This window comes from Platalea leucorodia (assembly GCF_965183815.1).
Source record: "Platalea leucorodia genome assembly, chromosome: 5".
NCBI lineage: Eukaryota > Metazoa > Chordata > Aves > Pelecaniformes > Threskiornithidae > Platalea > Platalea leucorodia.
The window spans coordinates 29,599,641-29,625,024 of NC_138827.1; the positions used below are offsets into that span (position 1 = coordinate 29,599,641).

The 25,384-nt window shown below is 45.5% G+C and overlaps 1 protein-coding gene across 1 annotated transcript in view; it reads left to right on the forward strand.

Annotated features, from left to right (window-relative positions):
- Positions 1-24,622, forward strand: part of LOC309590531 (BEN domain-containing protein 5) — a gene marked incomplete at both ends in the record, with an annotated part of 962,813 nt that extends 938,191 nt beyond the window's left edge. Inside the window, 2 exons of the mRNA XM_082311814.1 lie at positions 11,180-11,276; positions 24,499-24,622. Of these exons, the coding sequence (XP_082167940.1) occupies positions 11,180-11,276; positions 24,499-24,622 (221 nt within the window). The remainder of the gene's footprint in view (positions 1-11,179; positions 11,277-24,498) is intronic.
- Between the last annotated feature and the right edge of the window lie 762 nt (positions 24,623-25,384).

The window sequence follows — 25,384 nt, forward strand, 5'->3', positions numbered from 1 at the left end:
AGTCAATCGCAGCCCTCTGCATCAGGGTCGACAGCTGCAGCGAACGTCCTTTGGCACATGTGGGTGAATATTCCCCAGTGATTCAATGTAAACACCAGTGTCAAAAGTAGATCTGAGAAGGAGGAGCTCTCTCCAAGTCATGCAGAGTCAGCATGGTGCTGCTGTGTCACCTGAGCTGTGAATCAGTAAGAATTCTCCAGGATGATACTGGAATTTGTGAATAGAGGCAAATAGGGCTCCTGGAATTATTTCTTGTCACTAATATGGAGATAGAGATAGGCAACACAAGCAGACAGCGAGACTGTGCCAATAGCAAAATAGGACGTGGCCTCAAAATATGAAGGTTTAATAGGAAAAAAAAGTCATATAAAAGAACTGAGTTTACAAAAAAAAACCCCACCAAAACAAAAAACCCAGACAGACAGCCTCCTATACCTGTTATCTTTATCCACTGGGACTGTGACTCAATCCAGCCTCTCATTTTGTTGCATAGGCGCTGTGCCAGAGTAAGGAGCAGTGCAACAGGCCTCACCACTATAAAGAGAGTTTGAAGGGGAAGCAATTTTTATAGCTATAGGTGACAGTCTGGAAATGGAGAGATGCAAGGTTGCTGCTTAGGCCTCTCATAAACTCCAGAGGTTGCTGGTTAAATTATGGTCACAAGCATTGTTGTTATGAAAGCCCTTTTCACCAGGGAAAACAGTGACTCTAAAGCTGGCCCACCAGTTAATGCTGAATCCCCTTGCAAGCACTTGCTTTGAGATGCCACTGCTACATTGACTGTACAAAGGTGCACTTATAGCCACTTCAGCAAAGCTGGCTATTGTTTCAATGAGAGGAACTGGTGTATCTGAAGTTTGGCAATGGTTTATTCCTACCCCATCAGAGAAGTGAGGGGAAGAGACAGGCAGTGGAGAAGGGGAGAGCTTCAGACCTTTCCAGCATCTTTATCCGGACACAGACCTGCTGCTGCCAGCAGTCCTTCCCTGGGCAACATGATGTAGGAAAACAAGCCAGCCTGGGTGAGTAGCTTTTTTAGCAAGCGCTTTGTGACAGCAGTCAGAGGAGTGTTATTTGTGGCAGGGACTATATATAGCTATATTTGTGTGTGTGTAGATTAAAAATATATATATATATGTGTAGTGCCTTATCACTGCATTCCAGCTTGAATTTAAAACACAAAGGAAAAATCAAAGGTTTTAGAAAAAGCTAAATTTATCTGGGAATGGGAATTACAATAGCAAAGAGGCAATTAATTGGGGTGTGTGCGTGGAGATTATAGTAATATTTTACTCCTTCCTTACAAAGACTAAAATAGCACTAGTTCCTCTACCTACTAGTAACAGCTCTAATTCTCTTATTCCCATTCACCAACACCACTCTGGAGTGACCACCTACAAATGAGGTGTGTCCAGCTGATACGAAGAGAGCTTTGGCCCAGCTCATGTGTGTCCCTGCTTTGGGGAGGAAACCCCGCTACAGCAGATAGCCTGAGCTTAAGTGTGGCATTGACCCTTGAGTCTGAGTCAGCCATGTAGGCAGAAATGAGGCCTTGACATTCATGAGCTGATACCCCTTCTTTCTCATTTTACTTCATTTAACTCTGATTGTCCTCTCATCCTTTAGTGCTAATCAATGCCAAGCAAAGCACTCAGAGACACCTTCATAATTGATTTATCCCTTGAGCTGGACCCGCTCTGCCACCCCAGCCCAGCCTGGTCCTTGCAGAGAGGCCAGGTGCCCTGTCTCTGGTTTGGCCAGGCATAGTTCCCACTGCAAAACCAATCTGCAGATCATTTTTGTGCTCTGACAGCCCTGGAAATGTGCCGCTCCCAGCAGAGCTTTCTGCTGCCTGCAGCCTACACCACAGTGCCTTATTCTGAATCAATACTTGCAGATACTGGAGATAACTCAGGGAGAGAAATACATTAACGTAGCAGAAGAAACAAAGATAATGATATCTTTTCTTCCTTTTTTTTTTGTCTTCCCTCCCTTCTCCCACAGAAATAAAACTTTCTTTGTTTCTCTCCCCCATCCTCATCTCTGTGATCTGCACCTGGCAGGGCTCCAGACTTTTGAATTATTTCCCACTTTTCAATAAAGCCTTAAATCTTTTTTAAAAACTGCTTGTTTTAATTGAAAAATTTCAATCAATCAATTTGCCCCTTCTCTACCCTTTTGCCTTCCTCCCCTCCCCCAAACAGACCCATTTGCAGTAAATAATCTGTAGCCAGACTTTCTGCTCTAAAGAAATAAATAATTCTGAATTTGCTGAATCCCGCCTGATCTCCCAGCTCTAAATCACTGCACTTTGTACTGAGCTCAGCCGAAATGTTGAACACACTGAAGCATGACTATTACTTGGAGACTGCAAGTGTTTTTAAAGGTACAGCCTCTGAGGCCATGGTCCTTTTTTCTCCCAGGACAGTCTGAGAGAGGAGCTAAGCCAATTCATAGAATCATAGAATCGTTAAGGTTGGAAAAGACCCTTAAGATCATCAAGTCCAACCGTTGACCTAGCACTGCCAAGTCCACCACTAAACCATGTCCTTAAGCACCACGTCTACCCGTCTTTTAAATACCTCCAGGGATGGAGACTCAACCACTTCCCTGGGCAGCCTGTTCCAGTGCCTGACTACCCTTTCAGTGACGAATTCTTTCCTAATATCCAACCTAAACCTCCCCTGGCGCAGCTTGAGGCCATTTCCTCTCGTCCTATTGCTTGCTACTAGGGAGAAGAGACCAACTCCCACCTTGCTACAGCCTCCTTTCAGGTAGTTCTAGAGAGCAATAAGGTCTCCCTTCAGCCTCCTCTTCTCCAAACTAAACAACCCCAGCTCCCTCAGCCACTTCTCATACGACTTGTTCTCCAGACCCTTCACTGGCTTTGTTGCCCTTCTTTGGACACGCTCAAGCACCTCAATGTCCTTCTTGTAGTGAGGGGCCCAAAACCAAACACAGTACTCGAGGTGTATTGTATGTATTCCTGAGGATAAGTTGTGTCTTCCCTGCATTTTGCCCACTACAAATGCAGATGTTGCCTTGTCTTGAAGGGACTTATCAAAAGTGGGAGAAATTCAGTGGGTCTTTGAGCAAATCCCGAAGAAGAGGTATCTTGACTGAAATCATCTAGGAGCCACTGGACTGAGTCCTTTTTCAGATGGGTGATATAAGGTAGATTCCAGGAGGTCCTCTGCATCTGCTCAGACACTGGAGAGCAAGTGTCCATGCTCCCAAGTGCAAATAGTTGCACTTGAACTCAGAAGAGCCTGGGGTATCCCAGCCAGGGGAGGAAGGTCCCCAAAATCCTTATAAGTCTTGCAATGACTGTCAGCATTCGGCAATTCTCTTTATCTTTCCTCTACACAAAAACTTTAAAAACAATTATATCCAGGTTTATATCACCAAGGAACACAATCCTCATATTTCTTAATTTCTCGTATTTCTTATTTAATCATATTTCTTAATGTCTTCTATTTAGGATTGCTCTTGTCAAAGCTATTGACTATGCCCTGTCTCAAAATGCAAGCTGCAGCTGAAGAGGGAAAATGCAGCATGCCAACAGACTACTGATGCCTAGTTATGATTTATACAACTCATGAGCTTCCAACAATTTAGAGATGAAAAATGGTTTATCCACACTTTGGTGTGTTGAAACACTCTTTCTACCATTTATCTTGAAACCGATTTTGTTTGGGTGGTGGTGAATGTTATGCACAAAGCCGTGAGTGGAATGTCTAATGAGAACTGTCAGACATGGAACAATGGGTGTCATCGTGCTTCTGGGCTGAGATGTGAGGGACTAAGAGGATCCCCAAAAAGTTCAGCTCATGATTTTCCAGTGTATTTGGGGGGTTTTAATTAGAATTGGAAAGTATTGTACTGTTGGTACACTTCCAACCAAGCTGAAAACAAAAACTATTAAGACTTAAATTTTCATGCTGTTTTTCCCTTGTGCATTTGAGAACATTCATCAGTGATAGGAGAAGATTGTAAATGCTGGATTTTCACCTGGAAATTGCTTCCCCTCTCCTCATCCCTTTTCGCTATATCAGAGAGAATCAGCTCTGTAATTTTCATTGACTGTGTAAAGAGCTGAGGTCAGCTAATCCACAAGGGCTCCTTCCCAGATTTGGCAAGTGACCAGAATTAAACAATACCAAGATCAGAAACGTTAAAATCACAAGAAGAGACTCATCCTAGTGTTTTCCTGATACTCTAAATAAACATCTGTCAGACATTAATGCGAGACCAGTAAATGCAGGCCCAAATTAATTTTCGGACAATCTGATAGAAGCTGTTATAATCAGGTTTTAAAAATATAATATTTAAAGTATACCAACATACAGAGCAATGCTGATGCAATATTTTCATTAATTAAAATATATTGGTGCTGGAATTCACTCTTTCTGGGTTTTTCTTTTTCAGCTGTGAGCCTGGTTCTGACCTTTGTCCCTTAGATAACGTCATCAGGAGTCAGCACTGCTAAGATATTAAATAAACCATTTTCTTTGGTCATTTTATAGTTTAGGCCAGATTACCATTTACAGGAGGGCCTGCTTCCATCTCCCACTGGTGTAGAGGGACCATAAGATGGATAAAATGTAACTTACATGGAGCAATGTGAAGACGGCATTAGGATTACGGAGCAGCAGTCAGAGGTGTCCCTGCAAAATCATGCTCATAGTGCTGGTAAATGGCACGTGGATTCAGAGGTAAAAATGGGCAGTAGCCCTGTTGTGATTCCAGTGTTACTCGGGCAACGTCTGAGACATCTTGCTCCTCTCTGTTTCTGTGCTTGCTCTGAAAAGCCTGATTTTCCTTTCCCCAGCTGTGTGTCTCGACTCCCATGTTGAATTAAGTGCTCCCTTTTCATGGCCACATGTGGGAGCAGCTCTGCAGCTCAGTATTGCATGGAGGTTTTCATCATTAGCAAAATATGTTCAGTTGGGTGGCTCCTTCACTGGTGCCGCTGTGTTGCAGAGGGAGAGTTGGGATACACAGGCACTCCACCACACTCCCCGCTGCTCCCCTTGAGTCTCTGCCACCCTTCAATGGCAGCACCTCTGTGGAGTCGTGAGTGTTTGGCTCTATCCTGGCACTGGCTCCTGTGCAGCACCTCCTCCTCCTTGTCTTTTTCTCCCTCTACCTCGAGATCCCTCTGTTCCCCATGTCCAGGTGTTAGCTGGGATCTGCCTGTTTCAGTCCAGTTCACGAGAAGGGCAGAAGCGACAGCTGATATTGAAATGAGTTCAAGGGAAGTACAGTGTGGTCCTTGCGGCACAGTCCCTCTGGCAGAGAGAAAACAGTGCTCTCCAAGATACCTATTCTCAAACCTCCTCTTTCAGAGGAGGAGGGAAAATTACAGGCCTCTGATTACTCAGGGAGAAGAGCACACCGCTTCCATCTTCGTAATTTCTTCCACCACAATCAAGCATTTCAGGAAAAAGGCCTGAAAGCCTGAAACAGTCAGTCACGGATCTTTCCGCCTGGTTCCTTCCCTGATAACACACAAGAGGAATAAAAATGAAGACTTGTCATTGCTGTTACATTTCATTTCCAAAAGCATTTGTCCCACCGGGGATCAGGAACGGAGGCTGTTGGGAATGGAAATACTCTCCTTGGGGAAAGTCCCTTTGCTGTTTCCAGGCTGGCTGTGTTCAGGGCCTTTATAGACTTTAAGGCTGGATGGTCTGGTTGCATTTCTCTAGCTTGACCTGCTGAGTACCATAAGAGGGTGTCACCAGTAATTTCCACATCAAGCCTTCTTCTTACACTGAAGCTACGAAAAGCCCCGTTCTCACTGAAAGTGGCAGTCTCCCCAGAAAGCATACCAACCTGCACCTCACAGCTCTGTAAAACCAACAGCCTGAAGCTTTAGTGCTCGCGTGGCCAGGTCCTGCTCTCTCAAAAGTCAGTAGGGAGGACAGGGTAAGTCCTATCCCCTTCCCACACTCCCTTTTAGAAGCTTCCTCCTTTGATAATGATTTTGAAATATGTAACCAGATATACTAGACATTGTGAACCTTGTTTCCCTGGAGTGATAGTCTCAGGGAAGGACACATCATCAGCACCCAGACTTGCACCATGTTAAATGCTGGTGGAAAGCCATAGCATAGCCCCTCTCCCCCTCAACCCGCCCCCCCACTGCCAAGTCTCTATACTGCCCCAATTACACTTTGCTTGAAGTGGGCCCCCCAATTAGATGTGATATGGGCAGCATCTCTTATTTATTGGAGAATAGTGTCAGCCCTGTGAAACAAAATAAGTAAGTAACTGGTGAAAACAGCTCTGCTAAAATAGAGGACTAGTTCTGATCAGGCCAGCTGTGATATAACATGGTAGTTTAAAGCCGTGTAATGCCATTTTCCATTAGAGCTCTTGTTCGAGTCAGGAAGGGGTTTGATCCATTGATGGAAGCTGCTATAAACAGACGAGAAAACCTCATCCATATTTCTCTTGAGATTGTACGAAGCTGACAGTATGCTAGCTGACCACAGTCATCTGGGACTCTCCCACACACAATAACCCTCTTTTCATAAATAACAGGATTGTTGTTGTGGTGGACTGAGATTTGCTGTAGAATTCAGTTTTGTCAAACAAAGAGCTTCTGGTTTTTAATTTGAGCCATTAAAAAGATTCAACTTTCTCTTTGTGTCTCATTTTCCTTCCCCTCTTTTTCCCTTCCCTATTTTTTTTTATTCCTCTCTGTCTGTCTTTAGGATAACTTAAAGCTGTTTGTCTGAAACAAAAGATTTGTGTGGGTCTGGTCAGTGGTGCCTCTAGATTGAATGGTCACGATTTCAAATCCTGTTTAGGACTAAACTTGGACGAATTCCATAAGCTAATAACCTAGTGCAGTGTTTCAAATTGATGGAGGTGCCGTCCTCTAGATGAGACATAAAAACAGAGATCCAATCTGCCTGGCAGAGACCCCACAGGACTTATCAAAGATGAGTGGGGGCTGCTAACTGTTTTGCCCTTGTCAAATCCTTACCACCACCACGGCTTCTCTTCCTATTCCAAAGCAATGACACTGGACCTTATGAAAATGAGATGGTGAACTTGAAGGAGCCATTCTTTTTCTAATTATTTAAAGCAGTTTGCAGTGTCTGGCAAAAGGGGGGAGAGAGATAATCCACTCACTTGAAAGTGGAATGACCCTGAATTTCAAAAAGCAAAACAAAAGCGAGTGAATGGTGCCACCATGCTCTGCAGCAGTGACATTATTAAATGATCAGTGAGCTATTAAAGCAGCAACATTTAGTACCTCTCCTAATGACTTGTACTGCTAACTGGTTTCCAAATTGAGATTTTTATTGCCTCCATGCACAGACAGGCCAAGGCTGTGTCTGTGCTTCTAGAGGCTCCAGCTTAAGCAGACTGTTCACAATAGGATCAATGAATCTTCCCAGTTGAAAACCAGTAATGGCTTATGAGATTCTCCACTCCTCTGTTCTCTTTTCTTACTGGGGCTGGAAGCTTTGGGGTGTGAGGCATGGTAGGGATCATAAATACGGGGGATTTTGCAGAGAGCCCGGCATGATTCTTGAACTTCCTAACATCTGTGAAATTTGGCAGAGTTGCACATAAACAGACTGTTCTGAAATCTCCCCAAAATCACAGATGCCATTCAAAGAGTGAATGTTGTGAGAATGGTGTTTGCAGGAGGGGCCTTGGGCACGCTGGTTTCCACTTCCAGGTAGAAATATGGAACATGGAGGAATGAGTCTGTGGAGGAGGAAGGGAGAGAAAAGGGAATTGCAGACGCTAGTGAAAGGCAAGATTCACCCAGATGTTTCCACTGTGACTCTCCCAAATGGATTTCTAGTGTCTCATATGAGCTGAGCTCCTGTGATGGGAATAGCTGGGAAATGGCCTTCTACCTAGTGCAGTTCAAGCTACGTAGGGAGTTCCTGTGGGCAAAAGCACAGCACGTATGATTGCAGAAAGGAAGTTGGTTAAAAAACAAACAAACAAACAAACCACCCAGAAAAAGTGGGTTCTGACTGTAGTTGCAGTTATTTATGTGCTCATGATATACTGTAAGTCAAAGTGGAGTCTGCACCTTCCGTGTACCTGAAATAAATGCAAATGTTATTGCTGTGATTTGTTTTTCACCATCGGTTCTGCACACGTGTGCCGCCTGCACTTGCTGAGTGAGTCAGGCCATTTCTCACCCAGGCTAGGCAGTCACAGGGAGAGACTGTTACTGCTGTTTCTGGTTTTATGTATCAGGTGCCTGATTTCCATGACAGAAACCGCTCATCCTTTGCGGAGGTGGCAGGCAGAGCAGAGGGGGTAGGATGGCTTGAGAGACTAGTATTAGAACATGCACATTTTTTATCCCATGCTGGCTTGAGTCTCTTTCCATCAATGCCGACTGCAAGTTGTTCCCATTTTGTGACTTTTCAGTTGGTGCATGTGGCACAGGTTTGCATTTCCAGTTTCTTCACAGTGTCCATTTACCTGTGTGTCCGTGCTCCGCAAAATGCCTTTACCTTTCCTGGTAATATTAGCAAACAGGAGGTCTGTGTGGGCTGCAAAACATGTTAAGAACTGTAGAAAAATGGGGTGAAGTGGCCTTAGAGGCCCTTCTATACTTCCATTTCTGAACTTCATGCAGGACCAGTTAGACCTAAACCATTCCTGTCTGCTGTGGGTTTAACCTGTTCTTGAAGACCTCCGGTCTGGAGATTTCCAGATATGCTAAGGCAGGTTATTCCAGTGGTTAACTGTCCTTACCTTTATAAAGCTGTTCCTAAGACCTAAGTTCAGCAGTAGAACTGGATTCTTCTAGGTCAGGGTTAAGGCAGAGTTGTAAGGCACCACATAGGAGCCCATGTAGCCACTTCCTCGGCTGCACCCACTCTCATCTAAGGGCTTTCTCCTGCAGGAGAGCAGGTCAGGTGTTTCTCACCGTGCAAACACAAGCAATGTAGAGAGACAAAGAAAAGGGCAGCAGGGCCATTTCTGGCAGAGAAGCCTTCTGAGATTGGCACTAACAAAATGTCCTAGGGACTTTACTGATTCCAATTACCACTTTATGTCTTTAAAGTGCCAAGTAAATGAAAGAAACTACAAGATCAAGCCATGTTAGTCTTCTCAATCCCTTAAATGTTTGACAGCCCTCTCCCCTTCTTTCTCGCTTTCTCAGACTACTTTGAACTCTTAACCTTTGCCGCTGCTTTGAGTTCACATCTGCAGAAACCAAACTACCCCCAGCCATCCCCAAATTCCAGTAACAATCACAAAACACTTTCAAAGCAATGCTGCCCTCCCTCGAATTGATAAACTTTAAGCTGTCTCCAACTTTCTGAACTTTCATGCACGTATGGTTAGTCTCGTCCGTCAGTGCTGGCAGGCTGCAGGGGAGCTTACTGGGTACTGCAGCAGCCGTGAAACAGCCGGTGCTGTTTCACACAACCAGCTATCCCTGTCCACACAGACAACAGCCGTGAACACCAGCTGTTCAGGCTGTGCTGTACTGTTGGGCAGAAGAATATAGATGCCCACAGCACATATGGTATTAGGATTGCAATGAGCATATCAGGATAGACCCTGAAACAGAAGGGATAGATACATTTAACCATCCCCAGGTACAGCAGTGGGAACGGGAAAAGTGGGACCAGATCACTGGAGAGAAAAGCAGTGTCAGGAGTCATCCTCAGCCACTAGAACTGGGCTCAACTGCAGCACTAGCAGAGCTGGTGGCTGGCTTTTTGCAGAACTAGAGCTAAAGACTGAGCCACATCAGTTCAACCTCCCCTTTAAATAAATGAATAAATGATAAACAGAGATCTCACAGTGATGCCCAAACCTGATGTCTCATGCTCACTTGTTTGGATGTGTCTAATGTAAGTGGGCGGGTAATAAAATCTTCATTTAGAAGCTAGCATCTTCACAGGCGCTGCTGGAAGCCTCTGGGACACTGCACTTCTGGAATTTTCCTCTAATGGAAACATCAGCAGATAACTATTGATAAAGCAGAACATGCATGCATGCACACAAAACAATCCAGCAATGGTTTATTTCCCTGGTCTGCTGGGTGTCGGATGCAGAGGTGTATTTAGATTCCCCAGGTTATGTACCCACCACAGCTACTGCATCAGCGTTCCTGAAATGGCCATTTCGATGACCATTTGGGGCAGTGCCCTGGAGAAGTATGTGGTTATTGTAGCATGGGTAGGCATCAGTTCGAAAGAGGCAAAGGAGTCCTCAGCCCCTGTAATACAGCTGCGGATAATGGCATCGACTGCATTTCTCCCAGTTGGACATCATCCTGTAGATGATAAGCAGGCACTGCTCTGTAACAGGCAGACCTAGTGCTGACATTTTACACGAGCAGGAGATTCAACCCATGGACATGTTGTCTAGGATATTATTTTTCAATGCATTCGCAGGTTATTCAGCTTCTTTTTAGGCAACTGAGTCTTTAGGAAGGTCTGGTTCCTGTGCCTGCGAGGTCTCTGTGGCAGCTTGGATGTGCAGCACCTGCCTAGTGTTGGGCTCAGCGTTAGCTGAAGGAGGAATCATGGCTAGTGAGAAGAGCCCCTGGAGTTACTGCTGACCTCCTTACGGTAATCTACTGTGCTTCCAGTTCAGTGCTAAAATCACCATTTCAGGTCCTGAATACAACACAATTAAAGAACATTAAAGAAAAGTATATTTTCCCAGGACAGTGTGGGGGTCAGTGCTAAATGCTTGGAGGGCTGCAGCTTTAATCCCAACCTTGAGTTTGTACAGTGGTCCATGGCTGGTTCATACCATGACATTGTTGACCTCATTTCCTGGATACAAGCACAGAAATACTGCCTGTATCCAAGCATTTTTAGGTAATTATTTCCTCTGAACGTGGAAATTGGAAGGCCCCTGTTGTTTAGTGTATTACTTCATGACCATCACAGGGATCTGCAACCAGGTGTGGGGGAAAGGGAGATTGTCTCCTCCTGTCTGTGGTTTTATGCAGCATCTGCCTGTGAAAACAAGAAGCAAAGAAGATGACCCCCACTTTATCTGCTTGCGTAAGTCATTTTGCCTGAAGCCTGAGCATTGTGGGATGGCTAATGTAAAACTTGCTCATGCATCAAACAGCAGTAATTTACCTTCAGACTCTGCTTTTTTATTATTATTATTTTTAATTATTTCCAAAAAATGCTCCTTAATTAAAAACTCACAGATATGAAGCTGGGAAGAAATGTGGCCAGGACGTTCTTGGATTACTACAGGCTGAACTCCTTGGTGGAAAGACCACTAGCACCTACTCCTAAAACTCGGTAGGTCAGAAAGCAATTTCTCTTGCTTTAGCAAGGCTGCTTTTTTAATACCTTTCATGACTTAACTTCAGTGCTACTGCATTATGGCTTTATAAGAAGCGTGCTAGTCTAACTGTGCTTATTTTATTGAAATTCCATTCGGAAATAAAGCATTTATGATCAGGAAAGATACTATGTCTGAAAAAATATTCAGAGGATTTTGAAGATATCGATATCTTTCCTGGATTCTGTCTGCTGTACACCAATCTCACACCAGTATCTTTAACGGACTTACCCTTCGTTTATCTCCTGGGAGTGAGAGGAGAATCAGACCCACTTTATTTTAAAAAGCTTTAATTCTGGAAGTGAAAACTTTTTCAGTGCTTCAGGAAATTACTGGCAAGCCTGTGCTAAAGGCAGGGCTCTCCATCTCCCCTTGGACCTGCCACAGTGCTGGCAGCCAGATGGCAGGTTCCTTCTGCCAGTCCAAGTGGGACCCTTTGCCTGGGGAACCCCTCTCACCATAAGTCCTTACTCCAGCTTTACAACCAGTTCAGTGGATGTTTGTCCAAAAGGAAGTCTTTTTGGACATGAAGTAAGGCACTGGTGAGCAATGCACAAAGGTGTGAACAGAGAGTTTGAAATGCCTAAGCTTGAATCCCCGCAGTACTGCTGGCCTTCTGTCTGGTGTTGGCCAGCTGGTGTCCTTACAGTGCCTCTTAGCTTGTGTGAGGAGCAGGGGAGATGCCACTGAACTGTTGAGAACTGTCATTCCTTGAACAGGCAAGCTGTGTAATAATGTGAGGAGGGGAGCAGAGCAGGAACCAGAGTTCCTGTTTCATGGGAAACACCATATTCAGAATTTGCCTCTGTTCTGAGAAAACAGCAATAATGCCTCCAAACTCAAAATTTCCAATTAAATGCATTTGGCCCAATTGGAATGTTTCATTTGGGTTTCAACTCTTAATAGCACAACCAAATATAATTTATATTTTGCAGTGGAACAGCAAATTCCAAATTGGCAAGAGAGGCAGCTGAGCCTTGAAATTCACTCCCTTCTCCCCACTTTTTTCCCCTTTAATAAAGTACCTATGGAAATAGTTGCTTGTTTGCAAAGGAAGACTTTCCTACTGAAGATTTTCTAGTGATGCATAAGATGGATGTTACAAATATCAGCCCAGACCATAGAGCAACTGCTGGAGTTCGTTCTGCAGCCCTTAAAAATCCTCTCAGTGCAGCCATTCTGGCAGTTCCTTACATATGTGGTCAGGGCCAGCCTGACTGCATTAGTGTTTAAATGCCCTGCTTTGAGTCCATCTCCCTTTCTCTGTTCATGATCTTGACACAACAGTTTAGGCTGGCTCAAGGAGGATTGTCAGCACTGCAGTTCTGAATGCTCTTATCTGCAGAGACCTGCAGGGTTAGCAGAGAAAAGCATCCAGCATCTTCCTCTCCTCCAGAAAATGAATGTATCATTTCTCTCAGACTCCCAGGGGCCACAGCCTCCAAGGCTAAAAACCCACAACTATTACTGAACCTAATTACCACCTGACAGCAAAGTGCTTTTCTGTAGCATCATTCAGTTACCTCATCAAAAGGAATGTTTGTTTGCTTTCTTCACTTTAAATTAAAGAACCACTGACAGTGGTAACTGAAGCATTTTAATCTCATCAAATATCCATGTCCATCTCTATAGAGACAGCCACGCCAGCAGGGAAAGATACACATCTATAATCAGGTTGCAGAGAGCAAATTTTTCTTGTTCCCCCACCAGAGTCTAATGGGGTGAGGGATCTTTTGTTTGGGGAGTGCTACCTCGCACTAAAATCCTAAATACGGTAAATGTCCAGCCCAAAGCCAACAGATGTTTAAGGAATAGATTTTTTAAAGATTCATGTTGTTAATTTCCTGATAACTTTCAAATCCCAGCTTTTCCCTGTAAGCAGACAAATGCCTTCTATTTGTATCCTGGGCTTTGTCACCTGACATTTGATCAGAGCCTGTATATATATAAAATGCACATCAATGAAATGAAATTGTTCTTTGAAGCTGTCGTGTTAACTGCAAACCTGTCCAAAAGAAAATCTTGCAAACTTCTGGGAAACAGAAGGGAGATGGCTGTGCCTTTAAATATGCCTTGGCTAGGCAGTGGCACTAGGAAGGGACTGGAATATGTAAAATGATACTAAATATCTGTGTAATCAGGACTAATTATATGGCATGGTTATTAGCTTGAAACAGGACATGTTGTGCCCACAGTTTATGAAAATATATTAAAACATTACCAGATTCCACATACTCATTGAAAGAAAGCTGCAGAGTTAATAAACGTGTAAGGGACAACTAATTGGCTGCTTTGTCCCAGCCTACTACAGGCAGAACAATTTCTGTTTGAGGGAATAAGTGCAGCCAAAATGTGTTATAACGATAGCCCTGGAAATAGCAACAACCTGCAACACTTCCAGAGCACCTCCGACTGAAAGATCTTAAAGAAGGAAATGTTTATGCTGGTATCACCATGTTGCAGAGAAGGAAATTGAGGCACAGAAAGGGAGAGACGGTCCTGAGAGTCAGAAACATGGCTGGTACCCAAATTTAGGCACCTTTTAAGAGTTTAGTCCACACAGTCAGGCTGTCTGACAACAGCCACCCTAGAGCATCAGCAATGCTGGCAGTTCAGTGGGAACTGAATTAGGATCATCTGGAGCAAGAGGCAAGAACTGATGCAACAGCTCTGGCTACAGAACCAAGATTAAGGCTGGGGCTAGGGTACCCTCTGCTATCCCATATACTTGTGCAGCTTATTTCAAGAGGTAAAGAGAAACAGCTATATCTGTATAAGGTGCTTATGTGCCTGTAAGTGAATTCAACTGGTTGGCTGGACCTGTGGTTAAATTCCACCTGCCCTTGTCTACAGCAGCCCCTGGGACAAGTGTCACCTGTAGATGGGGCCTTCAGTTCCTCGCTGTGGAACTGTGCCCACTAGGAGTCAGGCTTCATCGGTTTCCAAAGGGGCCACCATGAAAGTGAGGCTAAGGCTGGAGCCCTCAAGTATTTGCTGAGCCTGCCAGTGGGGAGGCAGTAGGAGTGCTGTGTTTTGTCCGAGCAGTTGGTTGCTAGAAATTAACGTTGAACCCATCATTGTGCTGGTGGTGTCTGAAGGGTTGGGGTGAGCTTCGGTGCACCTAACTCTGCACTGGGTAATTCTGTTCCCTCCCAACATGTCCTCACCAGTGAGAGGAGGTATTCACAGTTGCAGGCCATAGACATCAAGCTTAGAAGCTTCTGCTCCCTCTACAACCAAAGGAACCTCTGGGCAAACCTCAAGTCCCCAAGCAGCTCAGATCCCTGAAAAGACCTCTGGACTGTGCACTGACACTGTAGCGAGGCCAGACATGAAAAGAAATGCTTAAACTTTTTGTTTTAGCACTGCCTTTACTTCTTAGACAGTTCTTTCTTTATACCCTCCCTGTCCAGCATGGTTATTTTCCCGTGCACCCTGCCTCCCATTACAGCTCATCCAGTCCCTCCCTTCAGCCCCTTCCCTCTGGCTGAGCTTCCTCCAACCTTCCCCCAGTTCCCCTGGGAGCCCAGCCCAGTGGCCATGCAGGGTTTCCCACAGCCTACAAGGGAATGTCAGGAAGGTCAGGACTTGTTTCGAACAGTAACCACCATGTGTCCTGCAGTCCTCAATGTGGGAAGACCCCGTGATCCCAAACAAATGCCTAGTTCAGAAAGATAATGTCCATTGTTATCAGCATGCTAAGCAATTATTTTCCTGAAGGTGATGTGTCTGTGGCAAGATAGGAAAGCATCGATGACTCAGCTGGGGAGGGCAGGAAGGTTAGAATATTTTCCTATGTGAGCTAATGAATTAAAAGCCCTGCTGAAAATGCTGGACATTTTCTGGAGCAACAAGCTGGTAGGCCTATGAATTTCTAACAGAGTAAAAGAGACCTCTGTGCTGCCTACAGAAGCTGCTGGAGAACAGAGCACTGCCACTTAGACGTGCTTCAGAGAGGCTCAGCAAAGTCCGTCCTGGATACAAAGACGTCTCTCTAAGGCTGGGTTAAGTGGGCACAGAGCAAGAGAGCGCAGTGCAGAAAGGGGCTGTCGGGTGGCAATGAAGGTTCATGCCCTTCCTCTCCTCTTGTTACTGTCTTTTTTTAAGCTGCTTGGTGACCAGCAAATTCTGCTCCCATTGCACTCACTGGAAAGCATTTGAGTGGGGCTCCCTTTGATGCTGCCGGTGGCACAGGGAGCTCTTCCTCTTACTGAGGCTCTGTCCTGCACTGACCTCTTTCTACTTGTGCCAGAGTAAAGGTTAAGATTGCTTGGGTCGAAAGTGAGAAATGTCCTCCACCGAAATCTCAGGTGAAAGGTGAAAAATTTGTAAGTGGTTAGGAGAAAGCAGAGTACAGCTGTTACAGAGAATGGTTAAGGTAGGAAAACAGAATTTTTCCTGAAAAATTCGCAAATGCCAGTCACCTTGCACTGCCTTAAGTCCACCTCTTTGCCCATATCAGCGTTGCTCTGTTCGTTCACTCAGGCTCATTGACTGCTCAGCAGAGCCCTGCTCCAGCACAGCATCAGCAGAGGAGCTGTTGCCTCTTTAAACCACTGACGTTTTTTCTCTGAAAGCCACCATTTCCATGTTTCTCATTTTCTGGACACACTGGAGTTCAAATTATAGAAGTGCTGAGTGCTTACAGCTCTGACTGAGGTTAGGGGAGCTGGGCTTGGAACATACACAATGTGGGTACCCTGAAAAATCCCACCTGGGCCTCACTAGTGGAGCATCCTGCAACTCATGTCTGCACCATGTTTTCCTGTAGGTAAAACCCAGGCTCTGTGCTCACAGGAGTGTTGGAAGAGAAATTCCTTCCTGGGTGGGAAGTTCACGGCTGCTGTACTGATACACAAGAGGAAGTCCAGGAGAAGATGAATAATTCTGTCTAAGAGCAGGGATTTGATGGCATGCAGCAAATAATGCCTGGAGCCACACACTGAACAAAAAAAGGACAGAACAAAATATTGACTGGCCCCTCATTAATTGCCATGTCTCCATCGTGCCCCGAATGAAGCAGTAGTCTTGTTGAAGAAAAAGTAGGCTGTGATGAGGTAATTAAGGACCACATCAGAAGGCATATCCGCCAGGAGGTTGAATTAAAATTGCTCTGACAGCCTTTATTCTGGCAATTCCTCCTTTTGCTGCTTGACTTTGCAGCCTTAATGATGATGTATGAGTTCACAGCTGCATATCCAACAGGCTGGATAGGCCCACGGGACTGTCCCGTCATCCTCAGAGGCGATGGGCACTGTCATCTGCATCACGTTGGGTGAAGCTGGGGAATGTCTTCCTGTGTATGGGAACAGTCTGATCGGAGGCACTTCTGCCAGGACAACTCAGCCTTTCAAGTTTTGAGCCCCATCGTGACACTAAAGACCTGTGTCTAGGGGTTGTGTGGTCTTATGGGCTCATACTGATACCATCCCAGGGATTTGCTGCTTTCTGGCATGCACTGTGTTTGGGTTCTTCTGTCCTACTGGGTCTGCGATGCTCTTCCTAGTCCCTCTCTTCCTGTGTTTCAGAAAAACTCCTCTCTACACTTTTAAGCTCTACCTTCAGGATTTTTGAGGTTTCACCTACATCTGGTAGTGCTTTCTTTGACCTAGCCATGACTGACATGAGAGCTGGAACTGAAGTGAGCTGGGAGTGAAGCTACCTGTCTGCTTTATATAGATGGCTGCTTCTTGTCCTTCTCTAGGGGCTCTCTTTGCTGCCATCCCCAGCTCATTTCTCCCAAACTTAAATCACTGTCTTGTCATCTTTTTCCCCACCATTTTCAGTGGCTAAGAGGAGAGCAGAGTCTACTAAACAGAAAAAATGTTCTAGAGCAGATTTGATCTCAGAGCAACAGAGATCTGAAATACTCCACAGCTTCCACAGCACAGTAGCATTGCAATGCTGGGAAAGTGAGAGAAAGGAAAATCGGGCACCTTTTCTTTTTTTCTCATGGCTTCTCTCACATGGAAGGAGATATTGCTGGCCATCTTTGAGCCATTCATTCCTTGGGCTCCAGTGACAGGGCATAGGCATGTGTTAGTATAGGAAACTATAGCCCAGTTAGCAAACTGATTTGAATGAAATGTCTGTGTGGGCCAAACAAACTACGCATTCTCCAATACATGGGCGAGGAGGCAGCTCAGATTTCAGCTGCACATTTCAGCCACGCTGAGAGGCTACCACTGCTACTAAGAGCAAATTCAGTGTCTCCATATTTTTTTTGTTGTTGTTATTGCAAAACAAAATTGACTTGGGTCTTCAAGGAGAAGTTCCCCAGAGCAATCCTGAAGACATTTGTGGATCTGGCCATTCCCCTTGCCTACAGAGGATACACGCAGGCTCTTCACCTCCCTAGGCTACTTGTAACATCAGCAGCTCACCCTGCTATGCCCCTGAGGGGGTGAAGGGACACCCAGAAGGTCCCAAGGCACCAAAATGGTACCAGTATCATAAACGCTGCTGTCAATGTGTCTTGAATTGTGCAGACACAGCAAAGTAAATGGTTTGTTCCCCTTCCTCCAGTGCTGCTCCAGAGAAAGGTCAGCAAAACCACTTAACAATTTGTAGAGAAAGAAGAAAATTAAATGAGGGCGGGGAAAAAAAGAGAGAGTCAGCTGCAAAACTCTCCATCACTAGCCCAGCTCCCTTGGAGGGAGGACTGCAACCTGTCTCAGGGATTTCACCAGAACCTGGTCCATGGGTGCCTTATAGCTGTGTCACTTTTGTAGAGACAAGTGGGACGAGACTGTATTTAAAAGTATTCCTTATGTTACTGGCAGGGCCAGCCAGGGTTGCACTGGTGCATGATTCTACCAGCTAGCACTGAAATGCCACCTTGCAGCTGGAGCCTGCAGACTGTCTTACCTGGCTCCCTGTGTGTTCAAACAGTGCAAAGCTCATATATATGAGTGTCTAAAAAAACCCTTGCTTTATCCTCCCACGTTGGCCAGTGCGCCTTTAAAAGGAAAATTAAAAAAAAAAAAAAAAAACCACCAAAAAAACCCCCCCAAACTGCTGAGGAGTCAAACAACTTCAATCTGATTTCCAGGTCTGTAAATTGTATTAGTAATGGGAGCACTACTCTGGTTTAAAGGCAAATTATATGTCTTGCCTCAAAAATTAATTTTTGTTTTTCCCCCCTTCTCTATGGGTAATTATAATCTGTCAGCTCACTCCCACACACGTCTGCACGTTTTATGCAACTCTTGATACGTGTAGCTGTCGTTAAAGAAAACCTTTCAGGTTTTAAATGGTGACACATTTGCGTGGGTTCAATGAAAAGGATCCATTTGCAGGGTTTGGGGAGATTTGCAGTGCTTGGCCAGCTCCCAGCAGAGGGCTCACCAAAATACCACATTACAACAATTACCTTGTCAAGCACTTGGGAACCAGAGTGCTGGCTGGAAGGATTTTACCCTGGATTTAAGCACGCACACACTAAAGCACATGCAAACAGCCAAATACACCTCCGGCTTGGTCCTGCTTTCAGACGGTCCCTGAACAAAGGGTGTGTAAAAATACTTCAGGACTAGCCCGGGGAACCAGTGTGCCAGACAGGTGGCCCAGCAGGAGAAAATAATCTGCATTACTGTACGAAATAGATTGGGCCCATGTTAACAATCCCCTTCAAAATGAAGGTGCTGTCAGCTGATTTAATTTAATTTACTCTACCTTAATTTACTTTTGGAAATGAGCTAAATGAATAAATTGAATTATGGCTACTTTAACTCTGAAGGAGCATATCCACTTAGGAGCTTACTGTGGTTTCACTAATCAGCTTTACATTTACACCCTAAATGTATTTGGATTAGCTCTCACAGGCATCCTCATATAGATATGCCTGGAGATACCCACCTGCTTTCCTTTTCCTTCCTTGGGCTTGTTGCTCTGCGGAAGCCAGAGCTCAGTAAGCAGATTTGCAGCATCTGTGTTTTTTCCTTCCTCACCACTGTCTGGACTTTCCCTGGATTTCTAAAGAGCAGGGCAGAGCACTCTGCTCTCAAAGCAGAGACAGCTGCTATGTGTAGGGTGGGTTGACATGGATAACGTCTGATGTACGTAGCACATTAATCCCAGTATCACAGTGCTAACTTGAACAAGCTCAAGAGACCATCATTTTCTGCTACATCTCATCAGGTAAGTGCAACCTGTTATTCTCCTGCTGCTCCTTAGGAAATAGGAGGACAGGAGACAAGACAAAGCCTATTCCCATCCTCTCTGCAGCTTCCTGCTCCAGGGTCAGTAAAGATATACAATGATGGCTGGGTCTGAGCCACGTGCATTGCTTGTAATTATGGCTGCTTCTTCTCTTGTGTGATAATATGGTTCCAGTTACAAGCTAATTATTCCTGCCTCCATGCACTATCTCCTCAGTGGAGCAGGTGTGCCTTGCTGCAGTGAGCTGGTGAAGGAGGGCAGGAACTGAGGGATGGACAACAAGCAGTAGGATCCCTTCTGTGGCAGAGGGAGAGACATCTGCAAACTCCCCTGGGGAGCAAGCTCTAATATGATGCCTTCTCTATAAGCAGCATTGACCAGCCCCTGCATTCAGAAAGGCAGGGTCTCAGGGTATGGACCTGATGAAATTTCCAAATAGTGCCGGGATTCTCCATGCACCACGTTAGTGGGGTTCGTATGTCCCAGAAATCATAATCTGCTGTAATAGGTGGATGGTCATCTGGCAAGCGTAAATTTGTGTTCGCTTTCTGGCAATAGGCACTGGTGACTGCTTGAAAAAAAAAAAAAAAAATCAAGCCTGTGGTAACAGCTGAGGATTTCTGACCTTTGCTCTAACAATTCAAATTTGTTTTTATTGCTTCTAATTGGCCTTGCTTTGGAGCACACGCATTACCTAACTGCCAGGGCACTGGCTGTCATTATCTGCTGGGCCATTTGATTTGTGTTTTTTATGTTTGAAACTTGTCAGACATTCCCAGAAAATACTGTGCTCCCCTTGCAGTGTCAGAGATGGGCCTGGTTAATTGTGTATCCATGAGAGTGAAGCATTTGAAGTAATCAGGCATTGATTGTTTAGCTGTGATGGATGCAATGGAAACGCGTCTCCTCTGTATGGAGGGGAAAGTGTAGAAATTAGATTAGCAGCTACATGACAGCAGCCAGGTTTCCTGGTTTCAGGGATCAGAGGTTAGCCATTTTCCAGCCTTGATGATTCATTTTTGATCCACTCATGTGGCTTGGATAACTTTGTTTTCTCCTCCCTTTCCAATTTAAACACAAATTCTCTTCTATTTTGGCCCTCTTTAATACACCAGCTGCAAAGTCACTAATTCAAATCTATTGCTCCCCACCTCAAGTTGCTTCACAGGATGGAAACAAAAGTCAAGAAATGTGTGTGTGAAAGAGCTCAAAATGCCACAGTGGCACAAGTGTGCCTACAGTGGTGGCTTTGTAAAGCTCAGCTCATCTAAAATGTTAGCCCGGTTTCAAAGTCTACTGATTCATTTTAAGACCTTTAAGGCTTAAGGTTTTGTAACAACTAGAAATCCAGATACAGTTGTTTTAGATGTGAACATGTACACTACATTTGGAGCAGAGGTATATAGGGCTTGTCTCCTTGCAGACAGGCTGAGAGCACTGCAAGAAGCAATAGGAATATCCCCATTTTGCAGAATGTACAAAAGAGCATCGCTGAAAACACCAACATGTTAGACCTCAATGTGAATTATGCATCTGCTGTATTTAGATAGAAGCAATTTTGCTGTTGAAATCGGAGGTTGGCATTTTTTCCCATGGGGTTCTGTAACTCAAAATTGTGTTGAGATCAAGCATGTAGTGGTTGTTTTTTTTTTTTTTTTTTTTTGCTGTAAAGGTGAATGTATTCAGATTATTCAAGTGGTGATTTTTTGGATGTACAATTAGTTGACTGAGAGATGTGGTATAAATTTGGTATTGTAATTGCTATGCCTCTGAGATTTCAATTTGCAAAACAGTTTGCATGGCTGCAAGATTAACTGTTGTATGTGCGATGAGCATGCAGCAGAGTAGTGATTTGATCATTACTGTCTGTCAATTGGCTGTAGGTCCAAAAAAAATCACTTTGTCACAAGTACCTGATGTGAACAGAGTGGCTGATACTCACGATGCTTCAGTTCAGTGGATGCCTGGGTGGCTGCTAAAAAAGGCCAGTGTCTAAAAATCCCACCTGTGAGTGCTGTTGGTTAGACAGAATTTCCTTTTTCTGTGTTACCCGAAGAATGAAAAAGGAAGGAGTTTTAAGACCCGTTTTTATCCTCTCTGCATGTTTCATATTATATTATTTCCTTCACTTGCAGAGAGGAGAATGGGAATGATGTTCAGCAGTGCTGCTCTAGTGGACTGGATGAGTGGGTGCAGAGAAATCAGTGTCTGTACGGAAGAGCCAGCCTCAGCGCAGGCAAGAGCCGAGCCCTGCCTGCCCGTCCTGCGCTGGCTCAGCCCCTGGGAGCGGGCAGGCAGGCTGTCAGCAGTGACAGGGGCAGTGCTGATGCAGCCCCAGGGCAGGGGATGGACTGACTGGCTGGCTTTCCTGTGTTTTGCATGATTCTCCATTTGGTCCACAGCTGCTGCTGTGTTTGGGTCTCCAGTGTTGTCTAGGAACATGTCAATGTAATTATACACAGAACCAGAGAAAATGCTTGTTCTCACTTCAGTGTGCCTTTCAGGTCTCCCGCCCAGGGTCCTAATTTATTTATTTTTGTCTCAGTGTTTATCTCTTCAAAATACCACTGTGCCTTAGGTTGGTGATTGAACTGTGGAGATGCAGGAGATGCTGAACTGGTGGCAGCTGTGACAGCAGTGAGGAGGGGAGGGCTGGTGGAGGTAAAGCCCTCTAAGCCCTGAACCTCATTGGCCCCTACAGTTTTTCAATTCTTTTAAATAGTATTTTAAAACCTCCTTCTGCAAATAAAAGCAGAAGCACTGACAAACACACACCTGCATAGTGGGAAGGCAGGTTTCTCTGTGTTGCTACAGCAGGCAGGTTTAGAGGGGCCCAGCTCCTCAGGGGTGAGTCAGGGTGGAGGGATCAAGAAACCTGGGTTTCCATCTCAGCTCTTTTCCTTCCAGTTCTCCCCAAGTCTGCTGCACGGCCTTCGGTAGGTCACTTCACTTCTGGTAACATGGCTATGCGAACGGATAGGTCCTCCACTTCCTAGTGTTTGTGTCTCAGTATGAACTGGTACAGCACCAACACCAGCTTTGCTTGGGTCTCCAGCTGCTGTAGCGAATACAGATAACTGATATTAGAGGGAGCAGACCGAGTGCTTAGAGAGTGGATCAGGCACAAGTACAGGACCCTCTCCATTTGTGTCCTGACATAGCAGTGGGAGGTGAACAAACAAAATCGGCAGGGCATGGCAGGTACTGGGGGCCAGGAGCTCTCTGAGTGGGCACCCCGAAGGCTCACTGGAGCCCCGTGGCTGGTGCGAGCAAGGCTGACAGCGTGGTTTGATTTCCTTCCTTGGGATGGGAATGGATAGTCAGGTTTTGCCGCTTTTACAAAGGAGAAGCCATCAAAAGGTATATCTGCTTTTATGGCCGCAGCACAGCCAGCTTGGCGAGGGGAGGTAATTCACGCTCTGCCAAGATAAGTGGGAGATGCAGCACCACGGGGTTGGCGCTTGGTATGCACAGGGGATGAAGATGGCTGCTCAGAGCTGGTGCTGCTTGGAGTGAGTGCAGAGGGACCCCACTCTCTGCCAGCAGTCTGCAGGCAGGGTTGTGTAGGACTGCCTTGGCTGCCAGCGGGCAGCCAAGAGCTGGTTCCTCTGGCTCCTGGTCCCAGTGTTTGGCCCACAGGCACCTTTGCGGTTCCAGTGTGACCTGCTGGTGCTGGCCGAGTCTCCCTGAGTGAGGGATGGTGCTGCAGGACCCACACCCCTTGTCATTCAGTCTCTCATCAAAGCGAGCTCTCTGGGTACAACAGCGTGAGTTGTGCCGCTTTTTTCCCAGGCCTGGCTCTGCCCAGCACCGAGACAGACCAGGGCTGAAGCTGTCCAGTAGCTTGTACCTGTCTTGCTGTAAAACACAAGTATCAGGACCCGGAGGGAGGAGAGGCGGCGAGAGTGCTGGGCTGGGAGATGGAGGATTTTAATTAAGGCCTCTAAGCAAAGAGGCTCTATAAGTAAATAGAATAGCAATGTTACAGAATTAACTGATAATATAGGATAGAGATTTACTTTTCCTTACAGTAGCAAACATTCATCTTGTACACCATAAACACACACTTAGCAGTACTTTGTCTGGGAAACAAGTAGTAAGACTTATCGGGAACCAAAGCCTTACAAAGTAGGTTTGTTCCCCCAGACAAGCTGCAGGAAGCTGAGGAGCTGTTTCTGCGGTGCTGAGTTGTGATGAGTTCAGTTCTTACCCTATAAACTCCTAGGGCATCACTGCAAAAGTACTTTGTATTTAGCGTAACTCTGCTCCTTTGGAGGTCAGTAGTTAAATTCCCACTGCTCTGCTAGGACTGCAGCCCAAAAGGTGCACTGGAAATGCAACACTCCGAACAATAGTCACAACTAAAGTTTTGCATGACTGTTAGATAATTGGAGTTAACGGGCATGGAGAAATAGCAGTATCACATCAGGCTCTTTGAAGGCACTGGTCTGGATGCTGGAAGCACTGGCATCATGTGTCGAGCGACGGGTGCTCCCCTGCCACGCAGCGGGAGTCTGTCACCGAAGAGTTTGGCCCCAGCTGTGAACATCCCTGGCAGCGGGGGCAATCCGCTGGTGAGCAGACCCATGAACACAGCTGTCCTGTGAACGGTATATGCCCCAGAAGGAAATACTAACAGTGACAGGAGGGCTGTTAATGAGCAGAAATGAAGTGAAACATTTCAGGCGTGTGGGTGCTGCTGTGAGGAGAAAATGGCGGTAAGTGCATTAGCCCAAAGGGAAGCAGTGGGGCCCTTCTCTTGGAAAGCTCAGAGTTAGCGCAAAGCCCTTGAAGTCTCCTGGAAGGACTAACCCTGCTCTGGCCAGAGGAGGATGGGACCAGCTGGTGTTTAACCACCTCTAATTTGTCTCAAGCTGCCAAAGCCTTCCTTGCAGATGCACTTCACTGTGAGAATTTACACATGGCTTCTCCTCGGAGCACACCCCACACACGGCTTACCTGCTGCTGAAACACACAGTGTTTTACAATACCTGTCCTCTCTCTCTCTTCCTTTGGCAGGAAAGAAAAACTGCCGCTTTTTAAATGCACTACCCAGCGGGGCCAAGGGAACAGCCATGCTGGTGGCAAGCCAGAGAAGAGGAGCCAGGCTCATCTGAAGGACCAGTCTCTCTCCATGCGATGAGAGGCGAGGAGGCTGGTCTGTGGAACGAGGCGGAGGAGCACGTCTGGATCTGGAACTGATGATGTTTCTCTTTTTTTCCCAGACAGGTATTTCTAAGATAACAAATAGTCCAAGGAGGAAAGAGGGAGAGGGAAATTAGCTACAAATTTTACTATTGATTCTTTTTTTATTTATAGAGGGTAAATCAATTTCAGGGCTTTTTTTTTTCTCCTTTTTTTTTTATCTCATCTCTGGGAAAAAAAGAGTGACTCGATAGATTTGCAGAAATCATTTGCGGTGGCTGAAGAGCTATTTGTTAAAATGAGAAAGTCTCCCCTTCCTCCCCGGCCTCTCTCTCTCTTTAAAGGGGTAATCCATACGATGAGCTAATGAGGGAGTCCTGGCTCCCCTGCTGCACCATGTGATGTATCCCCTTTTAGTGTCAGGCTCAGAAGCTCTTACGCCAATTGCATGTGCTAGCCCTGTTAGCTTGCATTAAGAGAGCCTGATAAATAGCTTCTGGGAGTCAGGCAGGCGCTCCTCAGTGTGCCGTTTATCATCCGCTGCATGGTTAGGTTTTTTGCTCTTCTATCAGATCATTTGAAGGAAGGGGTCATATGAGCAATGTTATTGTCAGGCTGCAGGCATGAAACTCACTGCAAGACCTGTCTAACAGGCAGGAACCATGGTCCTCCAGCAAAAACTGTCTGGGGGCCTAGAAATACTGGACTTCCCAACAGATGTACGACTGAGGCAATGTGAGCTAGGGATAGTGCTGAAAGG